General features: G+C 35.9%; 1 protein-coding gene across 5 annotated transcripts in view; it reads left to right on the top strand.

Moving 5' to 3' along the window:
* RBM26 (RNA binding motif protein 26) overlaps positions 1-20,321 on the top strand; it is a 47,138-nt gene that overhangs the window by 1,806 nt on the left and 25,011 nt on the right. For 2 of the 5 annotated variants that reach the window (XM_074535583.1, XM_074535581.1), the window contains exons 2-10: positions 9,377-9,495; positions 10,189-10,325; positions 11,290-11,378; positions 11,965-12,203; positions 14,024-14,284; positions 16,414-16,653; positions 18,154-18,321; positions 18,677-18,817; positions 19,833-19,944. In XM_074535583.1, coding sequence (XP_074391684.1) covers positions 9,377-9,495; positions 10,189-10,325; positions 11,290-11,378; positions 11,965-12,203; positions 14,024-14,284; positions 16,414-16,653; positions 18,154-18,321; positions 18,677-18,817; positions 19,833-19,944 — 1,506 coding nt within the window. The remainder of the gene's footprint in view (positions 1-9,376; positions 9,496-10,188; positions 10,326-11,289; positions 11,379-11,964; positions 12,204-14,023; positions 14,285-16,413; positions 16,654-18,153; positions 18,322-18,676; positions 18,818-19,832; positions 19,945-20,321) is intronic. The other 3 variants (XM_074535582.1, XM_005487519.4, XM_014267386.3) reach the window with 3 other exon arrangements.

The raw sequence follows: 20,321 nt of genomic DNA, 5'->3' as shown, positions 1-20,321 counted from the left end.
GTTTGGGGAAGGTGAATTACTTTTTATCTTGAGTTGGTATAATGCAATATGTTGTCTTCTGGGGTAATAGACTTCCCTAGTCCTCTGCTGCATAATGCTCACTATTAGTTTCTGGGTACTTTCTTGTATGAATATTTTGTTAAGGGCAATCAGCAGTTTGATGCCAGTATTTTAGAATGTGCTGGTTAAGAGGCTTAGAGCAGACTCAGGTTGGTCCATGTTTCTTTGTTTGAATATTAAACCATGAGCTCTGTTAGCAATAGCCACCAGTTACAAGGGTAAAATTGAGATTTTCAGCTTTCATGATCTGTGCAATTTTCTGCTTTCTCCCACTTAGATGACCAGCATGCATCTGTTAGGTTAAATGTGGTGTGTGAGCAGATCAAATGTGGTTGTCGTTTTGGAAAACTGTGGAGAGCTAGGGAGATGCTGGTCTGGAGGATGATGAGTTCCCTGCATTTTTAGCTTTGGGAGAAAACACAGCAGCAGTGACTGTCATTCATTCAGTTTTCTGCCGTGTCCGGTGCAAATGCATTGTTGAATAGATATTAGAATCGGCGGAGATGTATTGCCCTTTCCTGGCACTCAGGTACTCCTGGAGGTGCTTTTGGTGTCAGCTGTCTGAAGTGTGTGACTGCAGCCGTGGCTTCTGGCTGCATGAAAATTTCAGCGTTACCTCTAAAGAAGTAACTGTTGCACTACTAGTGCGTTGAGGTGCTAACTGTTGATCCCTCTGAAGGTGTTGCTGTAGCCCAGAAATGCTTTTTGGTTTGTCTTTTCCTGTTAATGAAACAAAAGTGCCAAATGTTGTGTAGTGGCTCTTTCAGAAACCTTCAGCTGCATGATACATGGCTGAACCTCCTGACTGCACTAAGAAGGACACCACTGTATTAGGTTATTATCCAGGTGGTGTCTCGGTCCTTTCAAGGGGAGAAGTGCATTTAAGAAGAACCATAAATAAATTTTATACAAACATGTCTAGATCTGTATTTGTGTGCTAGTTACCTAGAGCTGAATAGTTAGAACATGCTGCACATTCCAAGTTGCCTTTTCCAAAGAGCTAGCCTTTTTTAATCAGCATGTATAACTTGTTCCAAAGGCCAAAATGCATGTACTTCTAAAACATAATGTTTCAGAATTAAAATGTCTCCTTTAATCTTTAAACAGTTCTAAAAATGCTGACTTCTTAATACAAAGAAACAAGTGCGTTATGTAATTCTATAGACTGGACAAGATTTGGTTGTTGGACTGCTTTCACGTGGAGTCTCTGGGAAACAGTGTTCATAGACAAGAATGTTTGAAGGGGAGAGATGGTGGAGGATTTAAGATTTGGAATTTTGTTAGTGGTAGGTTGTTGGGTTTGTTTGTTTGTTTTGGACTACTCTAATGCCTTTGGCAAAGCCTTGGTGATCATCCATACAAAAAGGCCTTATGTGAGTTTTGTCTTGTTGCAGTGAGGCAGAAATTGCGAATGCTTCCATGCTGGAGCCTTTGCAAGTCCAGTTCGGTTTAGGGCTAATAGGTCTGTAGGATTTTTCTACACCTCTTCAAGAAAAGACTGCTTTTGTCATTTTGGAAGTAACTCTCCGTGCAGAATTGCTAAATATATGCACAGAATCATTGCAGATACAGCCATGTAAATGTACTACCAGTACAAATGAACTGGCAAGAGGCTTTTTGTGCTGTGGCTACTGTGTGTTTGACTAGAATTATCTTGTATATTCAACTCCAGTCAGCTCTGTAAAGAAGGCATTTGTTACCAGTCATCCTCGTTGCTTGCAGACAGCAATGAGCTAAGTTTCTGGTGTTACACACTTTCTTGTTTGTGGCATGGTTTCTATCAAGTGTTGGAAAATGTTAAACTTGGAATATAACCGTCTGCCTGTCACTTGTGATTTCTGTACTAACAAGGCACTCACTGAGCCTGTCAATTGTGATGAGTTTCTTTCCTGCAAGTCCGTTCCAGATACTCTATAAACTGTATATAGTCCTTGCTGGAATATTAGGATCTGTCTTGGCAAAGTTCCAAGTAGGGATTTCTTTAATTTTTTTTCTTGCATTTGTTTGAATCTTTACTTGTGAAATGAAATAGCTTTTTCTACTAATGCTACACTTACAATTTTGCTTTTAAGACATTGTAATATTCTCCCCCTTGCCCTAATTCTCTACACTGGAAAGTTTCCTTGGTTTTAATTACTTTGTGTAAAATAAATTAAATTGAAATATTTGTGGCCTGCTGAATTTTACTTTCAATTTGATTAAGGCTCTCATATCTAATTTTTTTTCACTTCACTGTATTTACATTTTTGTGAAGGTTTGTTCCTGTGCTAAATCAAACTTGAAAAAAAGATGAAATGCCTACAACAACATTGTGCACTGTTTAGGCATACCTCATTTAAATGGAAAGATATTTTTCATTGGTGAATTCTGTAAGTGAATGGGGTGTTGTAATGACTTTCATCAGATGGAATAAAATGAAAATTGTTTAAAGAATATTTTGAGTATATTTATCATTGGAATATTTTTTGGCCAGTGATCTGTGTCCTCTGGTGTTTTGCTCTCACTATTATTTGTTTGTCAAGTTTTTCAGCCCTTTTTTTTTTGGTTTCACAGGTTACTGAGAAAAGGTAGCAAATAAAAAAGGTTTAACAGTGTTGTAAGAACTATGCTAATAAGTCAGGACATTGGAAGCATAGAAATAAGTTAAATGAAAAACCTTGTCATTTATTTCATGTGGCACATCATCCTACCAATAACACTTATTGGGCCACTATGAGATTTCTCTGATTTTCCATGAAACTTCCTAAGAAGTTCAGAGGCAATAAGCATTTCTCTTCATTTCACTCATTTTGTTAACACCTCATGTGAAGCTATTTGTAACTAAGACAAATAAAGCACAAATGCACATCAGTGGTATGTAGTTTTTAACACTAGTTATTTTTCTACATCTGCTATGAAACCTGATAGTTTTTTCACCTGACTCACAGAGAGCTACTGTGTTTGAGAAATCAAGGTACCTAGCTTAGAGTGCTGATACTGCTGAGCTTCTGAGTAAAAATATTATATTAGTATTAAAAGATTGGCACTATTAGGTATAGTTGAAAGCAGAAAATAAAAAGGAGAAAATTACTCCTGTTACAGGAAACCTTTTTTGTTCTTGCAGTGAATATCAGCAGCAAAGTGTAGCCCCTTTGACTGCATTGCGAGTCACAGAGACACTGATGAGTTTTGCTTTCTGCACGGAATGGGTGTTGGAGAGTCAGCAAGCTGACAGCTGTTCTGCCTCATGAGAGCTGTCTTGAATCTAGGGGTGGTATTCTAGGCTGCCAATTACTGCTTGCAGCTGTATGAGCATGTCAGATCTGGGTATCAGAATAATTTCGAACTGATTTAATGGCATCATTAGCTTGAATAGCAGCTCTGGAGGCTGCAGCGTTCCTCGATGTGTTTCTATTGCTTTAAGTACTGTTAGAGAGGTAATTAAAGTGAGGATCATACGAGTAGTCCTCCTCAGCCACAATAGTGTCTCAGGATAAAAGTTGGATCTTGCTGAATGAGTTTGTCATTCATTTTACTTACTGAAGTAAGTTTGCACCGTATTACTTTACACCATAGCTCTTTATAGATTTTTTTTTAGTAACAACAGAGTAGCGCAACTGCTTGAATTAAGCTGGCTGCGCTGCCCAGTAGGCCATGTACACCTTTCTGCACCCACTCGGCCCTGCAAGTAGAAAGCATTTCTCTCTGCCTTCAAACACAGCCATGTCCACCTTGGTTGATGTCAAGAACTGAGCAGTATTTTAGCAGTTGGTCTTCAGGCAACAAAACTAGACTCTGAAATTTAGGTTATTAACACAGGATCAGAGCATGGCAAATAGCATGCACCTACATGTCATTTCCTCTACAGCAGCACCATTTGTTGCCTGGAGTACTACAGACGTGCTTCTGAGGTTTCACTGTGTTGTGGTAGTTTAAATTTGTCAGGGAACTAGTTTCAGGATTTGCAGCATCTTTTTGGTTTGTACATTTAATTTTAAAACTGAAGAAAAAATCCCCTTTTGTAGTTCCTTTACATCTTAAAACAGTAGTGTGTGCATACAGCGTGTAAGGTATGTGTTAATAAGGGCTTTTGAACGTACAGCTACACAATTAACATGTTGCTAACACCTTTTATATCTGTTCCTCATATGCTCCATTTCTCACTTAGTGCTAAAGTCTGTAGTTGCCTGGTGATTAAAAAGTCACAGTGGGTTCTCAGAACATATTTTATATTTAAAAAAATGTGAGTATTGGAAACCAGTTAAAAAGTATTTAATGAATTGCAGAGTATTCAAATAAGAAGTAAATACTGTACGGAGAGGTCACTCAGCCAAATTACTTTTCCTTTTTCAAATATTATTTGCAACAAAAAAAATAGGACTTAAATTTACCCTGACAGTTTAATTTTTTCTGGTTTATCTTCATTTGAAATAGTAATTTCAAATAATGACCACAAAACAACATGAGGTCAGAAACATGAGGTTTTGAACTTTCCTGTGAGCTTTATTGAACTGTTCCTTCTGTGATTGAGCAGAATATTTGATTGGAAATTGTTTTCCTTTTTGAAGCTTCTATCTGTTGCATAGCAATTGGAGGTATCCGTATAATTCTCTGAAGAACGTGTAGAGATCTCGCAAGAGAATTCTTCCATCTATGCCTGCATATTCAGTACTGTGTTTATTAAAGCAGGATTACATGAGCAGTCTCCCTTGTTAAAGAGAGAGGATTAGCACTGTGTATTTTCTGATTTAGAGAGCACAGACTGCAAAAAAGTATTACTAGAGGTAAAAACATTTAACATTGCTAGGAAAAATGATACATGTATATTTCTGAGTATATGATATATATTCAGAATTTGGGTGTAACAAAACATGCTATGGTGTTTAATGGTAACACACACTGGGATGTACTTGCTGCAGTGGAAATGAATTCGGATTGCTTGTGCCAGCTGGTGCTTGTTTGTTTGTTAAAGAAAACACAACTGAAAACAGGAGGAGAAATTTGTGATTACAGATGTGTATTAGTGCTTGCAGCGCATGGCTGCAGTATGTTTAGGGGATGAAGACAGGGAAATCAAAGTTGAGAAATGTTTCTCTGCACGCTTCAATGAATGTGGCCATTTTTCTAGTAGCCATGTGTTGTCATAAGAATGAAATTATGTATAAAGTTCTGTCACACTTGTAATGCACAAATTGTGTTTATGGTGAGGACTGATGTACCACACTATATTCAAGTTTATTAAATTCAAACCAGTATTTGATGACTGAAAATGTATATCATTCAATGAGCAGTAGAATCAAATTACAAACTTTTTGTTCATTTTTAGAGCAACTTAGAGTACTCGAAATGTGTTAGTGGTATTCTCATTTTTCTGAGATACCAATTAAGGATCTTTCTTTGTTATCTTTCAATCTGCAAGAATATAGCATGATACATATATTGTATGACAAATCCTTGTGCTACGCTGTATATTTGCTGCCGTCAGCATGGACGCCTTTACTGTTTTCTTTATTCTCACATTACTTGTTAACAAAACAAAGTCGATTATAAGAGCATAAAATGCAAGACAAAGAGGTTTAGAAAAACTGACAAAGCTAGCTGAAAATCAGTGAAAAATCCATGTATGCACAACAGAGACAGAGCAGGCATATTGCGTATTATTCACACACAAAGGCTGCTATTCTCAAAGAAAATACTGTTAAACTAGAGAACATAAGATCTTGTTTATCAGAAAAACTCAAGGCCCCATAATCCAAACCAGCGGATTTTGACTAAACCAGTGGATGGAGAATTTATACAGAACATTTCAGAATTAGGTTTGAGTGAAAAAATGGAAAGGAATTACTTTTAAAAAAAGTTCCCCCAAACAAAATTATTAAAGATTATGTCTAGAACTCTGGATAGCTGTAAAGAAATTTTCAGGCAGACTTCCTTTATTCACAGTTTTGTAAATTTAATTTTTTTTTTTTTTACTCTGTGAGACCAATTAGTCCTCTCTTCCACCACTTGAGGTTGCTAGCAATTTAATTTTAGCATCATCTTAAAAAAAGGCATTGCAAGAGTTTGAAAAGTCATAAGAGATCATCTTATAGACTTGACAGATTTATTTAAGATACTATCTAGAGAAACAGTCTTTGCATTAGTGTGGGGAAAACAGATTAATTGTGGGGTTTTTTTAAAGTTTTGAAGAACAGATATAGAAGAGACTTGTGTTTCAAGTCAGCCTCTATCTGTGTAGAGATCATTTGCAGTTTCATTTTAAGAAATTAAAAGAAAGCACAGAAAATCTTGGTGCTGGTTTAAAGCATCTTTAGCTCACTCTGCCACAAAACTCACTGTATTCGTTATTGCTTAATTAGTGTCAATTTGAAATAATTTTCATGTTAGTATTTTAAAAAAATGGTACTTGTTAAGTTGCCAAAATTGAAAGCATGTAAATTCTCATTGTAGTAGAAATTCCCCTGTACACACTGAATAATAATAATAATGGTAGAATTCAGTGCAATCGTTTTGTTTTGTTGATATGTGGCTGTACAGGGTGACAAATGTTGAAACATGTGCACGAGCTCATAGCACAAAGTGATCCTGTGTTTTGCAAATTAAAAGTACATTTTCATGGAGAATATTTTCGTAAGCATATCTTGGAGTTGGGTGGATGATTTCAAGTCCTGGGGTGGGCAGGATTGCCAAGATTTCCAAAGTCAGCATTGCAGGGAGGATGAAAGCGTTAACTGTTCATTATTTTTAAACATCATCTGTTTGTTTGGGTTTTGGGGTTTTGTTTGTTGGTTTTGTGTGGTTTTGTGGGTTTTTTGGTTTGTTTTTTTGGAGATAATTTATGCTTTGTGTATTTTGTTATTGTCTAGGTGGCTTTCCAGAGAAGATTTTCTGGTTTTTATCCTGCTCATGAAAGGGGAATTGCTTTAAACTGAATATGAGGTTGTTGTATAGTCCGTGCTGTAGGAGCTGGAGAATTAAAATGCATTGTAGTAGTTCAGAGCAGTAGATTTTTACCTTCTAGACTGACTTGGGTTTTTCCCCCACTAAATTTTGAGTGCACGTGTCATTTAAGTAAGTTGTAGAGGATTTTGAACAACAGCTGACTGTTCATATTATTGAATGAGAACCAAATTTATGGAAATTGAAATAAAAAAAGAAAAACTGAGAATAATCATGTGAAAATTGTCTGCTCCCCTCCTCACCTATCATGATGAAAACAGCACATCAATTTTCCATGGCACAATTCAACTTGAAACTGGGAAAGTATTGAAAATGTGAAGCGCCATTGAAGTTGTGTGAAGAAACAGTAATACAAGTTAATAACTTTTCAAATTCAAGGATTGAGGTTATGAAATGCTGGTCTTAGTGCCTGCTGAAGGCTTAGAGAGAACCATCATTACGGACTGTGATGGATACTGTTCGACACTGGGCTTTCAGATAATTTGCTTGGCTGATGTGCTCAGGTGCTTGCAGTGTTAAGAGTCCTGCTAGGAGGAGGTTGTGTCCGGTTGTGCATTGACTTGGTGCTCAGATTGTATTTTCTTCTGAATAAAGAATTGTCAGATCTGAATGGGGCAAACTAGGTTTGAAAAATTTCTGAAGAATTTCTAGTCAGTGTGCAGTCTGGTTTTTGATTAGCAGTATATATTTTGTTCATTTAGTGTCCATGGGTTCTTTTGCAATGATGATGAACTCCCATTTCCTGTATCTATAAATAATGCAGACTAACATGGAATACAGTGGTACATCCACTAGCAGCCTAAGTTGCTTTTTCAGCATGAAATTCTAGTATTGTCTCCTTTCTAAAGGATGCTGGGTTATGTTTGGAGCTCTGACCTTTAACTTCAGGGCTCTCTGTGCTGGGCCCAGGCTGTCCATAAGTAATGCTGACAGATTGGCTTCCTTTGCTTAGCAGATGTGTTTGAGTGGGGGATGTTGCTTGCTGTGCAGGAGATAAGTTTCTCTAGTGAGAGAAATTAGATTGTGTGATATGTTTGCTTAGGGATTTGGGTTCTTTAGCCCAGTGTTCAAAATAATGTCATTTCAATGATCAACATTTAGATTGATAATTAAGCTCTAATATTTATATCTTACTCATTGTGGAAGGGATTTCAAACTTGTTACTCCTTTAGATGACTGATGGACCTCTAAGCTAGAGCAGTATTTGTGTAATGTTCATATTCAGTGCAACTCCCTGACCATAGATTAATTTTTCTTATTGTTTATTTTTGCTAGAAAGCATGTACAGTCAGGATGCATCAGTGCAGGTTTTTTTCTTATTCTTTAAAACATTAGTACAAACTTTGAGGACCACCCAAATAAGTTGTCTGTATCACTTGATCCATTCAATCTTGCATTTTTTTGTGGGACCTGAAGTCTTCTTTGGTATATGCTGAATAAGGAGGTTAAGTTGTTTAAGACCAATGTCTCACTATTTCATTGATTACTCCTTTTGAAACATGAATGGTTTTGTGCAGTAGTCTCACTTGCTTTGGCAGGCTTTATACCACCGCCACAAAGTTCATTGTAGATTGCTGTTTGTGAAACATTGTAAAAATCTGCCATTTATATTAAATAATGTTCTACTGAATGTAGATACATGGCTTTCTTCATTCAAGTTCTTTGTAGATGTGCATAAGACACCAACTTCTGCATCAGGGTGCTCTGTATTGTAGGTTGAATTCTGAATTCAGATGCCAAATGGATAATGATCCTAAATTTCTCTCCATTTTCAGTGAACCTCTTATAGAAGTGTCTGTTACAATATATGAATTTAGGCTTTTGAAACTGAAAAAATCAGTTTCAGTTTTCATGGTGTTCGTATATAAGTAGTAATAAGAACGTTCAAAAGTGTATTTAATAGAATACTCAGGGGTCTGACTTTTTATTTTTTTGTAACATAGATCACTTCTACTGTATCACTGTATTAATTTGTAATTGGATAGACTGACTTTTCCCAGATAACAGTTAGTCAGTGTTGCATTCAGAATTATTGACTCCATCTTTGGGAAGTTAGGGAAGTATTCATTGTCTTTGTTTCTAATGTGAAACAGTTAGGCAGTTGAAGCTGTTTCTTATTAAACAGTTTGTTCTAGTCAGCTCTGATGTTCTCTGTGCAGTATTGTTAGGAAATATTCTAGGCAATTGTTCTCTTGAAAGGAAAAGTGATACTTAGAACTGTTATCTATCTGGACTCTGTTTTGAAAAATACACCTGAGTGTTTTTCAATTGCTTTGGTAGGAAATTATTTTGCCCTATGTATGTATTGGTCATACCAATTTCAGACACTAATTTCTGTAATTAATTTGCTTTTTTTTTTCTAACTAATTATTTGCAGATGTGATGCTGATCCATCTGCCCTAGCTAAATATGTTCTGGCTTTGGTAAAGAAGGACAAAAGTGAAAAGGAACTGAAGGCATTGTGTGTTGATCAGCTGGATGTATTTCTTCAGAAAGGTATGGGCTTTGTCATAACAGTTGAGTGAAAATTCTGTCTTGTTCAATTTATTCAAGCAATCGTTTACCACAGAGTTGGGCTTTGATCTCATTATTGGCTTTGTTACTTTGTAGAATGTAATTCAGTTTTCATAAAGTAATTTTAAAAAGCCCAGGTGTATAGGTTAGCATGCATATATTAGGTTTATGTTTTGTTAGTACTCACAGAGGCCCAGAATCATAGAATGGTTTGGATTGAAAGGGACCATAAAGATCCTGTAGTTCCAGCCCCCTGTCCTGGGCAGGGACATCTCACACTACACCAGGTTTATCAGGGCACGGTCTCACCTGGTCTTGAATACTTCCAGGCTGGGGCATCCACAACTTCCTGGGCAACTACTGAACCTCTCTCTCTCTATATATATATATATGCCAGAAATATTTTTCCAGGTGCTTTATTAAAAGACATTAAATAATTGAAGAATTGAAAACTTACGTGAAAGATACTTCATTATTGACATGTTTTTTGATTCTGTAAATGTCCTTTAAATATAACTTAGGGACACAATATTTAAAGAAAATACTCTGTTTTTTTGCTGAATGTAGGTTTTGGTTGCTTGTCTGGGTTTTTTGGGTTTATTTATTTATTATTTTTAAAAGCAAATGTTAACCATGGTTTTCTATAATGGATATTTACACACTCCTTACTTTTAGAAACTCAGATATTTGTGGAAAAACTGTTTGATGCTGTGAATACAAAAAGCTACCTACCTCCACCAGAACAGCCATCATCAGGAAGCCTGAAAGTAGAATTTTTTCAGCACCAAGAAAAGGAGGCAAAAAAGGAGGAGGTGGGTATTGATTTTCATTATTTTACATGTACATCTTTTTCCTCATTCATGTAATTTGCTTATGTGTTCAATTTCATAGTTTTTATTAGTAATTTATTATAGTTATTTGCAATTTATTATAGTTCATATCAGTAATAATTTATGTTTATTAATCATATTATTAATAATTACATGACAGCATTCAAATAAGTCAGAAGATTTGTTCTTGGTTCATTGAGTACTGCTGCACAATTTTTCTAACACAAGTGGGTGTTTCAAATGTAAACCAACGTGGTTTTGCTGAGGCAAAGGTAAATGAGATTATTTGGTGGTGTAGGAGCTGCAGTATAACCTGCATTAGTTCTCTGGTCAAAATTGCTGTTGTAGTTGTGCTGCACTTTAATTCTCCATAAATTCAGCCTCCATAAATTTAAGGAGGACTTTAAGCCTCCATAAATTCAGGCTGCCATTCTAAATTGCAATTCTCATTCCTTCAGCTGCTGGATGCAGATAATATCCTTTTGTCACATGTGTTTATGTTGTTCATTGAGCCAGAAGAGTAAGTTTCTGATTTTCAATAGCACCCCAAGTTTGCCTCTGTGAAAGTGTTTTAAGTGTGAACTGAACTAGATAAGCTGCTGATGAAAGAAAGACTTTGGTGCTGGTTGTTGAATATCCATGCTTTCTCAAATCTTCCCAAAGCCTTAATATGGTTTTTTGTCTACCTGCAGTAAAAGCAGCTGTATTTTCAGTGCAGCACTATAAAGATTATTTTATATTATCTCTAACAGAGATTTGGATATTCCTAGAAATAGAAATAAGCATGTTATGAAGATTCTCTTATTATGTTAGGTAGTAAAATATTTAATTTCAGTGGTACTGCTGATTGCTCTGTGTTCAGAGGTTTTGGTTTTTATTTGGTTATGCAGAAGTTTGCATTTTAGTGTACTCATATTTTGATCTAATATATATGCTTTGAATGCAGATCGCTAAAGAGGAAGAGCGAGAGAAAAAGTTCTCCAGAAGGTTAAATCACAGCCCTCCTCAGTCAAGTTCTCGCTACAGAGACACCCGGTAAAAATTTTGTTTAACCCCTTGCATTATATCAGTAGTCAGATCTTTACTGAATTAAATACTTTGTTTCTGTATTGTCAACTAATAAGCCTGAAAAAAGGCTTCTATTGCTTTTACACATATGTAGTTAAGTGGCAAGTGTGTGTCGGTGTAACCTGTGTCTCGAGTTGTGCACAGCTATTATCCTTGGAATTTTAGGAGTAATTCTGGTGTTAGATTTGTGGTTTATATTGCAGTATTCATTCTGCTTGATATTGAGTTGAATTTTGATTTAGAAGCATTCCCTTCAATAAGTTGGTGTTTTGAACTTGGGGAATATGCAGTACTGGGCAGAAACAGAAATTTTTATATGTTTTAAAATCTTAGGTATGGTAAAAATAAAACAAATAAGCAAAATTAATTTTAAAATCCTTCTGAGAAGAAAGGAGTAGCCATAAGTTCCATACTACTAAGTTCCATACTACAAGAGCTACTTTGTAGCTCTTGTCTAGTTTTCCATTGACATTTCTTGTAGTTTTTAAGTAGTTAAGATTTGAAATTATGGCTTCATAAGTCTTGTAATTACCCTCTGATATTTCATGTTTAGAAGCCGTGATGAAAGGAAAAAAGAGGAACGTTCTCGGAAAAGGGATTATGACCGAAATCCTCCCAGAAGAGATTCCTACAGGGATCGATACAACAGACGGAGAGGGAGGAGTCGCAGCTACAGCAGGAGCCGAAGTAGGAGTTGGAGCAAAGAGAGGTTGCGGGACCGTGATCGGGACCGGAGCAGAAGCCGGAGCAGAACGCGAAGCAGAGGTACCAACAGTTGGTCTCTAAAATACGGTGAATGTTTTCTACAAAATTTAGAAACTAAACTTGAAAACTGTATTCAAAATGTACTAGAATTTCCTCTGTTGTTCTTGTTCCTTTATTCAGATTTAGCTTTGTTTTCTGTGGAAATGAGGCTTTTGTGATTGTGTTCTCAGTGCTTGTTTTCCTCCCTTACCCTCTGCTCTTCTTTAATATCTTTGTATTGAGGTGGCTATGCTGGCCACTTTTAAGCATTGTTGCACGAGAGGCAGAAAAATACAAGTTATTTCCATTTCATTAAGTTTTAGGAAACTCAGAATCTGGTTTAGGGAGATAGAGAAATTATTACTGCTTTATAAAGATGGAACTGGCAGAGAAATTGCCTGTTTGGCAGTAAATGACTTGTCAAACAGAACAGTACAGCTCAGTTCTTTTGGTCTTGTCCCCTCTTTAGTGTCATAGGTGAAGGGCTGAAATCGTTACAATAAATACTTGCATTTGTGCACATATCCGTAGGACTTAAGACTTCAGTACAGTAGTTTGTAGAATTAAACTTCTTTGAAAAGGGGACTACTTTTTCAGCTGAAAAGAGTGTTTTTTCCCTCAATAGTTTTGAATGGTAAATTGGAAAAGACCAAAGTAATTGAAAAGTGAAAGTAATTTTATATCTTTGTCCTGTCTTTGACAATGTACGGGTAAAAAGCTGTGGTAGAACTCTCCTTGGTGTTATTTTTTTTTTTTCTGTAAAACAGACCTTGGTAACTCGGCCTTAAAACTAGAAATGCAGATTTCTGGAAAATATGAGAGCAGATATTTTCCAGACAACTTATTAACGAGCAAATTAAATGACATGCAGCAGTTTAGCTAAAAGATGACAACATGATTAAATCTTAATTTAAAGATTATTTACACAAAAAATGACAGTACTTATGGACAATATTTTATAGTGAAAGCTTTGTTTCGTAGAACATGAAGAAAAGCCTGTTTTACCCACACTGATGAGCCATCTTTAAGACATTTCATAATGTTCCTTTAATGTCTAGTTATTTAAGTCTATTAACTTATGTCATGACATAATTAGTCTGTCTTAAATGGGATACTTACTTTTTATTTGGTGGTAATACTAGAAAATGAAGATAATAGTTTGTATGTATTCAGAATGAAAGGTCATTTTACTTGCTGTATCTGCCCAGGAGTGTTCCACACCTGTCAAGCATTGTTATTTCACCTATTAAGGGAAAGCTTTGCATGCAATAAATACATGCATTTGAGTGCAACAGAAAATGAAGATCAACAAAATGAAGACACAACAATAACATTGCCTTGAACCATTAAAGATTTGTAACTTTTATAGTATTTTCAAGCTATGGTTGCCCTTTTCTTGCCATTGCTTCCCTTTATTCAAAAAAATTTTACATCTGAAGTTCTTACATGCATCACTAAAGAAGATGTACTCTGCCTGAAGTTAAATAGGATATCTGCTCTACTGTTGATATATCTGTTATTAATATTGCCCAAGGACTGACTTCAGAGATTATTATTTTTCTCATTAAACCTTTGGAATGTAGAATCATGGAATAGCTGAGGTTAGTGGAGACCTCTGAAGGTGGTGTAGTCTAACACCCTTTATCAAAACAAATAAACTGGAGCAGATTGCTTAGGACCAACTGGGTTATAAATAACTCCAGGAGTGGAGATTCAACAGGCACTTTGGGCAACCTGTAAAACATTTCAATTCTTGTGTATATGTATTGAGTTGATGTGGAGTAAAGATACTTAGAGAGTATTGGCTGCTTCTGGTGAAAAGGTGGAATTATTGAGTATAATTTTTATTTTTATTTTTTTTGTTACAGAAAGGGATTTAGGAAAGCCAAAATATGACATGGATAGAACAGATCCATTAGAGAACAATTATACTCCAGTTTCTTCTGTGACAAATATTTCATCTGGCCACTACCCTGTCCCTACACTGAGCAGTACTATTACTGTTATTGCTCCTGCTCATCATGGAAATAACACTACTGAAAGTTGGTCGGAGTTCCATGAAGAGCAGCTGGACCACAACTCCTATGGAAGACCTCCGCTGCCAAAGAAACGCTGTAGAGATTATGATGGTAAGTGCATTTTAATTTTTTAATTGCTTCCTGCAGCCATGATTGTCCCCTTTATGAAAAGATTGAGGTAATTCACCTTCTTTTTCTGATCTTCTCTGGTGTAGTTGGGTTTTTCTATTGCACACTTCTTGATTGCAAATTTTACCATGTTACCTCTTCTTACTGACTTCAGACAGCTTGCTCTTTTAGTGTTTGTCTATTTTTTTACTTGCTAACACTATTTTGTATAAATTAGAAAGAGTATATTAAAAAATCCATTTTTACCCAGGTTTTCTGTCTTAGGTCGTGTTCCAACCAAATACTGTGTGTGCTGGTTTTGACAATGGTTGGCACCTTACTGGTCTCATACTATTTCATTCTATCCTAACTAACAGACAGTTTTTAACTAGAAAGGTCTAGAGCTGAAACTTCCCAGGCTCATTTCTTTCTGTGTAGGTGTTTCTTAAAACTGGCTAGGTTTTCACTTATCTCTGTCTTAAGCTTTCATTTTAAATGTCTTGTGCCAAAATACACCCAAGAGGCTGCTGCAGCTGGCAGTGCCTTAACTGAGCTCAACCCGTCAACCCGTGAACTCAGGAGAGTTGAAATCTTCCTGTAAAGTTCCTTCTGATGGATTTTGTTGTTGTTTTATTGTGTACCACAATGAGGAGTTTAAGTTCTAGAACAGTTTACATTGAGAACTCTGATTAGAATTTTTTTTTAAGTTAAAAAAAAATGGGAAACCGAGCTTTCAAGTGTTGGCAGAGTTGTACTGACAAATAGCTTTGCCAGTGTACATCACAGCAATATGGAGCAAGTGGAATTGTCAATGTGTCATTTTGTTTTGAAGTTTTCTCTCTTCAGTGGCTACATGTTTCCATCATGCTGTTCTTCCTATCTGCACTTGCAAATTTTCGACTTTACCCTCTGCTGAAATTCTGGTTTTGTTCAACATTTCAATTTAATGTGCTCTATAACTCTTCTTGATGATGAGGTAACTGCTTCCCCCCATCATGTTTTGAGGAAGTGAGCACTCATCTTTATTCCTATTTACCAGAAGGTGTTTCAGCCTTTTCCCTGTATTGCACTGACTGGTATTTTGGTGTTGTTTCTGTGGACACTGTTACCAAACAGATAATAATAGAGGAATCTGGGCTAGAAAGGCCCTTTAAAGTCATCTAGTCTGGCATCCCTACAGTAGGCAAGGTTATCTTCAGTGAGATCTTGTTGCTCAGAGCCCACTCCATTATGACCTTGAATGTTTCCAGGGATGGGGCATCCACCACTTTTCTGGGCAACCTCTTCCACTGTTTAACCACCCTCATTATAATAATTTCTTTTTCTTATATTTGAATCTACCATTTTTTAGTTTAAAACTGTGACCCCTGGTCCTATCACTTCATGTCCCACCAGAAAGTTTGAAGTATAAAGGCTGCAGTGAGTACTTAAATTCACTGCTCTGAGCCGCCTTTTCTCCAGTTTGAACAGCTCCAATTCTCACTCAGCCCTTCCTCGTAAGAGAGGTGCTTCAGGCTTTTGGTAGTTTTTGTGGCCCTCCTCTGACCTCCTTCTGTGTTTGACTTGTATGTAAAGAAATAGTGAATGTGTATTCATTTTTATTTATATATATTTAATATTTACAAATGCATATGTTATTTGTAAATAACAAATTTTGCTCTCATGTAACCACATTAAACTATGGCAAATGTTTATAATGTGTCCTGAAATAATTACAAAAGAGGGAAAAAAGTAAGTGAATTTGCTAATGATGGAATTTCATAATATTAACTTCTAGCTTTTAATTGGGGTTTCTCAATCCCAGCATCTGCACTTTTTGCTTAGAAACAAATTGATTTTGTTAATGTGATGACATCTAGAGTTCATTCTTTGCTTTCACCATTTGTTACAATACAGTACAGAATTAGTTCTTTAACAATAAATTAAACACTTTTATCCTAGCAAGTTTCTGCAATGTCTGTGCGTGCTGACTGTTTAGAATAAAATTAAACAATTTTATTTTCTAATCTAAGCTTCTGCTGGTATGTGGAGATCTTAATTTACAAACTACCGCATTACACATTGAATGTCTTGTATCTACCCTGAATCAAGCTACAGCTGAATGCTAACATCAGTTCTTTTTGATGTTTCAGAGAAGGGTTTCTGTATGAGAGGAGACATGTGCCCTTTTGATCATGGAAGCGATCCAGTAGTGGTAGAAGATGTGAATCTTCCTGGCATTCTGCCTTTTCCAGCACAGCCCCCTGTTGTCGAAGGACCACCTCCTCCTGGACTTCCTCCCCCTCCACCAATTCTCAGTCCTCCTCCTGTTAACCTTAGACCTCCAGTACCACCACCAGGCCCCTTACCACCTAGCCTCCCACCTGTAACAGGTAATTACAAAAGATTAAACCCAGGGGTTTTTTTTTAAAGAAAGCCTGGATCTTACTTGAATTGTATGCAGTTCAAAAAGCTGTTTTGAACAATCCCAGCTGTATTATGTAAAGTTGAACTGTGCTCTACTATGGCATAGTTTACCTCAAAATTATTCTGTCTGATGGTAATTGTTGCAGAGTTGGTTATTGTAAAATGTTGCATGCTAAATATGACTACCCTTTAATATGGAATAATATTTTTATTGTATTTAAGCAAAAGCCTGACATGGCAAAATTCAGTTCCTTGAGTTTTATAGGAGAAGTTGTCCAAAACTGACTACTGTCAAAGAAATGAAAATCCTGGAAACAACTGATCCTTACTGTTTCATTCACAGTAATAGAAGTAAAGATAATTCATGACCACATCAAATTTATACCTGAAAATACCATTTAAGATAAATTTTAAAACTAAACTTGTAAAGTAACTAAGAAAAAGTCTCAGCTTTGTTTACTGTTTCGCTGGGAAGTACTTCAGCTGAAGCACTAAGAATTACATGAAAATTTATGACCCTGGCTGTCATTTATAAAGTAGTTAAAGTTTAGTGCTCAGTTGCCTTGTGTGGTTTAAAAGCTGTTATGTTAGTTTTATGTGATTATTCCTTTCTCTCTTTTTTTTCCTAACTTGGGTGTGTCCCACTTCATAAAATTATTCAGGAGTAATTGATATTTGATCTTGCGTAGAAGTTTCTTAAACTGTTTTAATTTCCTGTTGATAGTATATTTAAGAAAGATATGAATGAATGTATTTATTTCAGTTAATATCGAATGTAACTTCCTCTGGTTTGGGCAGTTCTGCCTTACATGCTATTTTCAGATCTGGTTCACAAGTTCAGATATATCACTTTATAACTTTTCCCAAAACCTGCTCTTGTCAGTGATTAAACTGAACATCAGGCTTGACTGCTCAGCTTTGAAGGATTCACATTACCTGTTTTAAAAAAAGTCAAACCAACCAAACAAAAAAACTCCCTCAATTTTAATAAGAGTTCCTTTAGAGTTGAAGGTTTCTTCTTGAGTATTTAGAAATATAGAAAAATAATTTCAATCAAGTTAGTTATTGTCATCATGGCATATTTTTGTAATATTAAAAAAACCTTTTTTACTTCAAAAATAGAATTTGTTTCTTTGATCAGCTTTTATTGAACATTTTAAAATGCTTCATTTGGTAAAGATGAATACTGGTCTAGCAATTAAATTTTACTTGTAGAAAGAAGGTGTTTGGAGAAATGTTAAATGATTCAAATGCTTTTCTGTCTAATCCAAGTTGTGAGTCATTTGCTATTGGGGGTGGTTTCATGTGAATTTGTGGTACAGCATCAAGTCTACAGATGTGCCCTCTCAGCCTCTTTTTTCTTAAATAACCTTAAAAGCATTTCAGATCAGTTTCCTTATGAGGGGAGTGTAATGAAAATGTAGTGAATAATAAATGAATGCAGCGTTTTCCTTTGTTTTTGACAGGACCACCCCCTCCCCTTCCGCCACTGCAGCCTGCTGGCATGGATGCCCCCCCAAACTCAGCCACCAGCTCAGTTCCTACCGTTGTTACCACGGGTATTCATCACCAGCCGCCTCCTGCTCCACCCTCTCTTTTTACAGCAGGTGTAGTACTGAGGCTTTGCCCACAAGGTTTGCTAAATAGAATAACATTGATTCATATTATACTGTACTTTATAGAGATTATAATGTCATAATTTGGGAGAATAAGTTTGTATCGTATAGATTGGGACTGTAAATTAACATTCTTCTTTTCAGACTTAATTCAAGATGTAAAGTAAAATTTGCATATAAAGTATGAATTTTGACTGGAGAGTAATATTTTCGTTGTGTTAAAGCAGAAGACTTGGCATGATGGTTTTTTATGATAGTGGTTATACAACTCTTTTATTGTAACTCTATATTGTAATTAAATTAAATATTGTATCTGAAAGCTTAAGGGTTTTAACTGCAATTTATTTTAATTAGACAATTTCTTTGTTACCAGAAACGTATGACACAGATGGCTATAATCCAGAGGCTCCAAGTATAACAAATACTTCAAGACCTATGTATAGACATAGAGTACATGCCCAAAGACCAAATTTGATAGGACTCACATCAGGTGATATGGATCTACCACCCAGAGGTATGCTCTCAAAGCTATACTTAGTTTAGCTGATTTTCTTACATTAATGCAGGTTGAGGAACTTTGCAGAGAATACTGGAAAATACAGCATTTTCCTAAAATCTTCTGGAATTAAGAGATGTTTAGTTGAATAGGGAACTATGTCTGTAATTGCTTTGTGTGTGCATTTTTACAGGTAGAATGAAATCTCTTGCTAGAGTATTGCAGTTTACCTCTAGCTGTAGTAACTGGTCACTTTGTGTATCTTTTGAACAGAAAAATGTTAATGTTTCTGTAGTAGAATCTCAGGATGATTTTTTGCTTATAGAGGAGGGAGTCATTTTTATCTGGTAGCAGTTTTATGCACGAATAATCTTAACCTCACAGTTCCTGTGATCCTGAGAAGAAGCAGCAGCACACAAAATAAGAATGGAAAAGGGATAAAACCATTTTTAATGTGGTTTTTATTTGCATTTGTATGTATTTCTATTTAATCTTACTATGTTTCTGTTGGTGTATTTTCAGTGAGGAGTCCCCCAGTGTGATTCCTGTTCTTCAGCAAAAGTGACTCCTTTCCCAGTCCATCCATAAATCTTGCTCCTAGGTGCTATTGCCCTGGAGTAATGTGCATTTCCTATCATGACCATTTTTGTGTGTGCCATCTAATAGTAGAATGGAGGTGTTAGCTGGAGTGGTGTGAGCCTCAGAGTATTGCATGGGACATTGTGAATCATTGTGAATCAGAGCACAGTCATCTCGAGGCAGATGCCTTCTGTCACACCTCTTTTGTTTTCTATATGTGTGATGTTACTGTGACAAAATGAGTGCTATTAGCTACTTTGATCTGTCACAACATCTGTTGATAGTTAAGAAGTCTGTGACCAAGGTTTGATTCAGTCAGAACAATAATCATAGTAATTTCAAAATAAACAATTGTGCTTTTCAGTGCAAATTCAGTGTGAGCAGAATATTTTTTTACAATCAAATGCACAGAAAATAAATTATAAAAAAGTAAAATCTTCTCATCTATTTACAGAAAAACCTCCTAATAAAAGTAGTATGAGAATAGTGGTAGATGCTGAATCCAGGAAAAGAACAATTGGTGCAGGGGATGGTGGAGTTCCTACAAAGAAGACTTGGTTTGACAAGTGAGTGACTGTTAACACAGTGTTGGCTTTAGAGCTGGAATTTCATTAACTGCTTTACTGTAATCTGAAACATATATATATGTGTATATATATAAATTGCAAGCAAGTGAAACTCAGTACACTTATGGTACTAAAGTAAGTCATACTAAAGTGTGAGCTGTATTTATTTGACTGTTTCCTATCAAAGATAGTATACAGATAGATGAAGTTTCTTTGGATGATACTAAGATCTGTTCCTTGAAAGTTGGCATGATATAAGAAACAGAGAAGCTGCAGTGTGATGGTTGTTAGATGACTGATTTTAGTAGTGAAATGTGAATTTTATCACTGCTATTTTGATTTGAGTTGCCAGGTATGTTACTGAGAAAAAAACAGAA

This window comes from Zonotrichia albicollis, chromosome 2 (assembly GCF_047830755.1).
Source record: "Zonotrichia albicollis isolate bZonAlb1 chromosome 2, bZonAlb1.hap1, whole genome shotgun sequence".
NCBI classification, from domain to species: Eukaryota; Metazoa; Chordata; class Aves; order Passeriformes; family Passerellidae; genus Zonotrichia; species Zonotrichia albicollis.
This window is presented reverse-complemented; position numbering and strand designations above follow the sequence as displayed.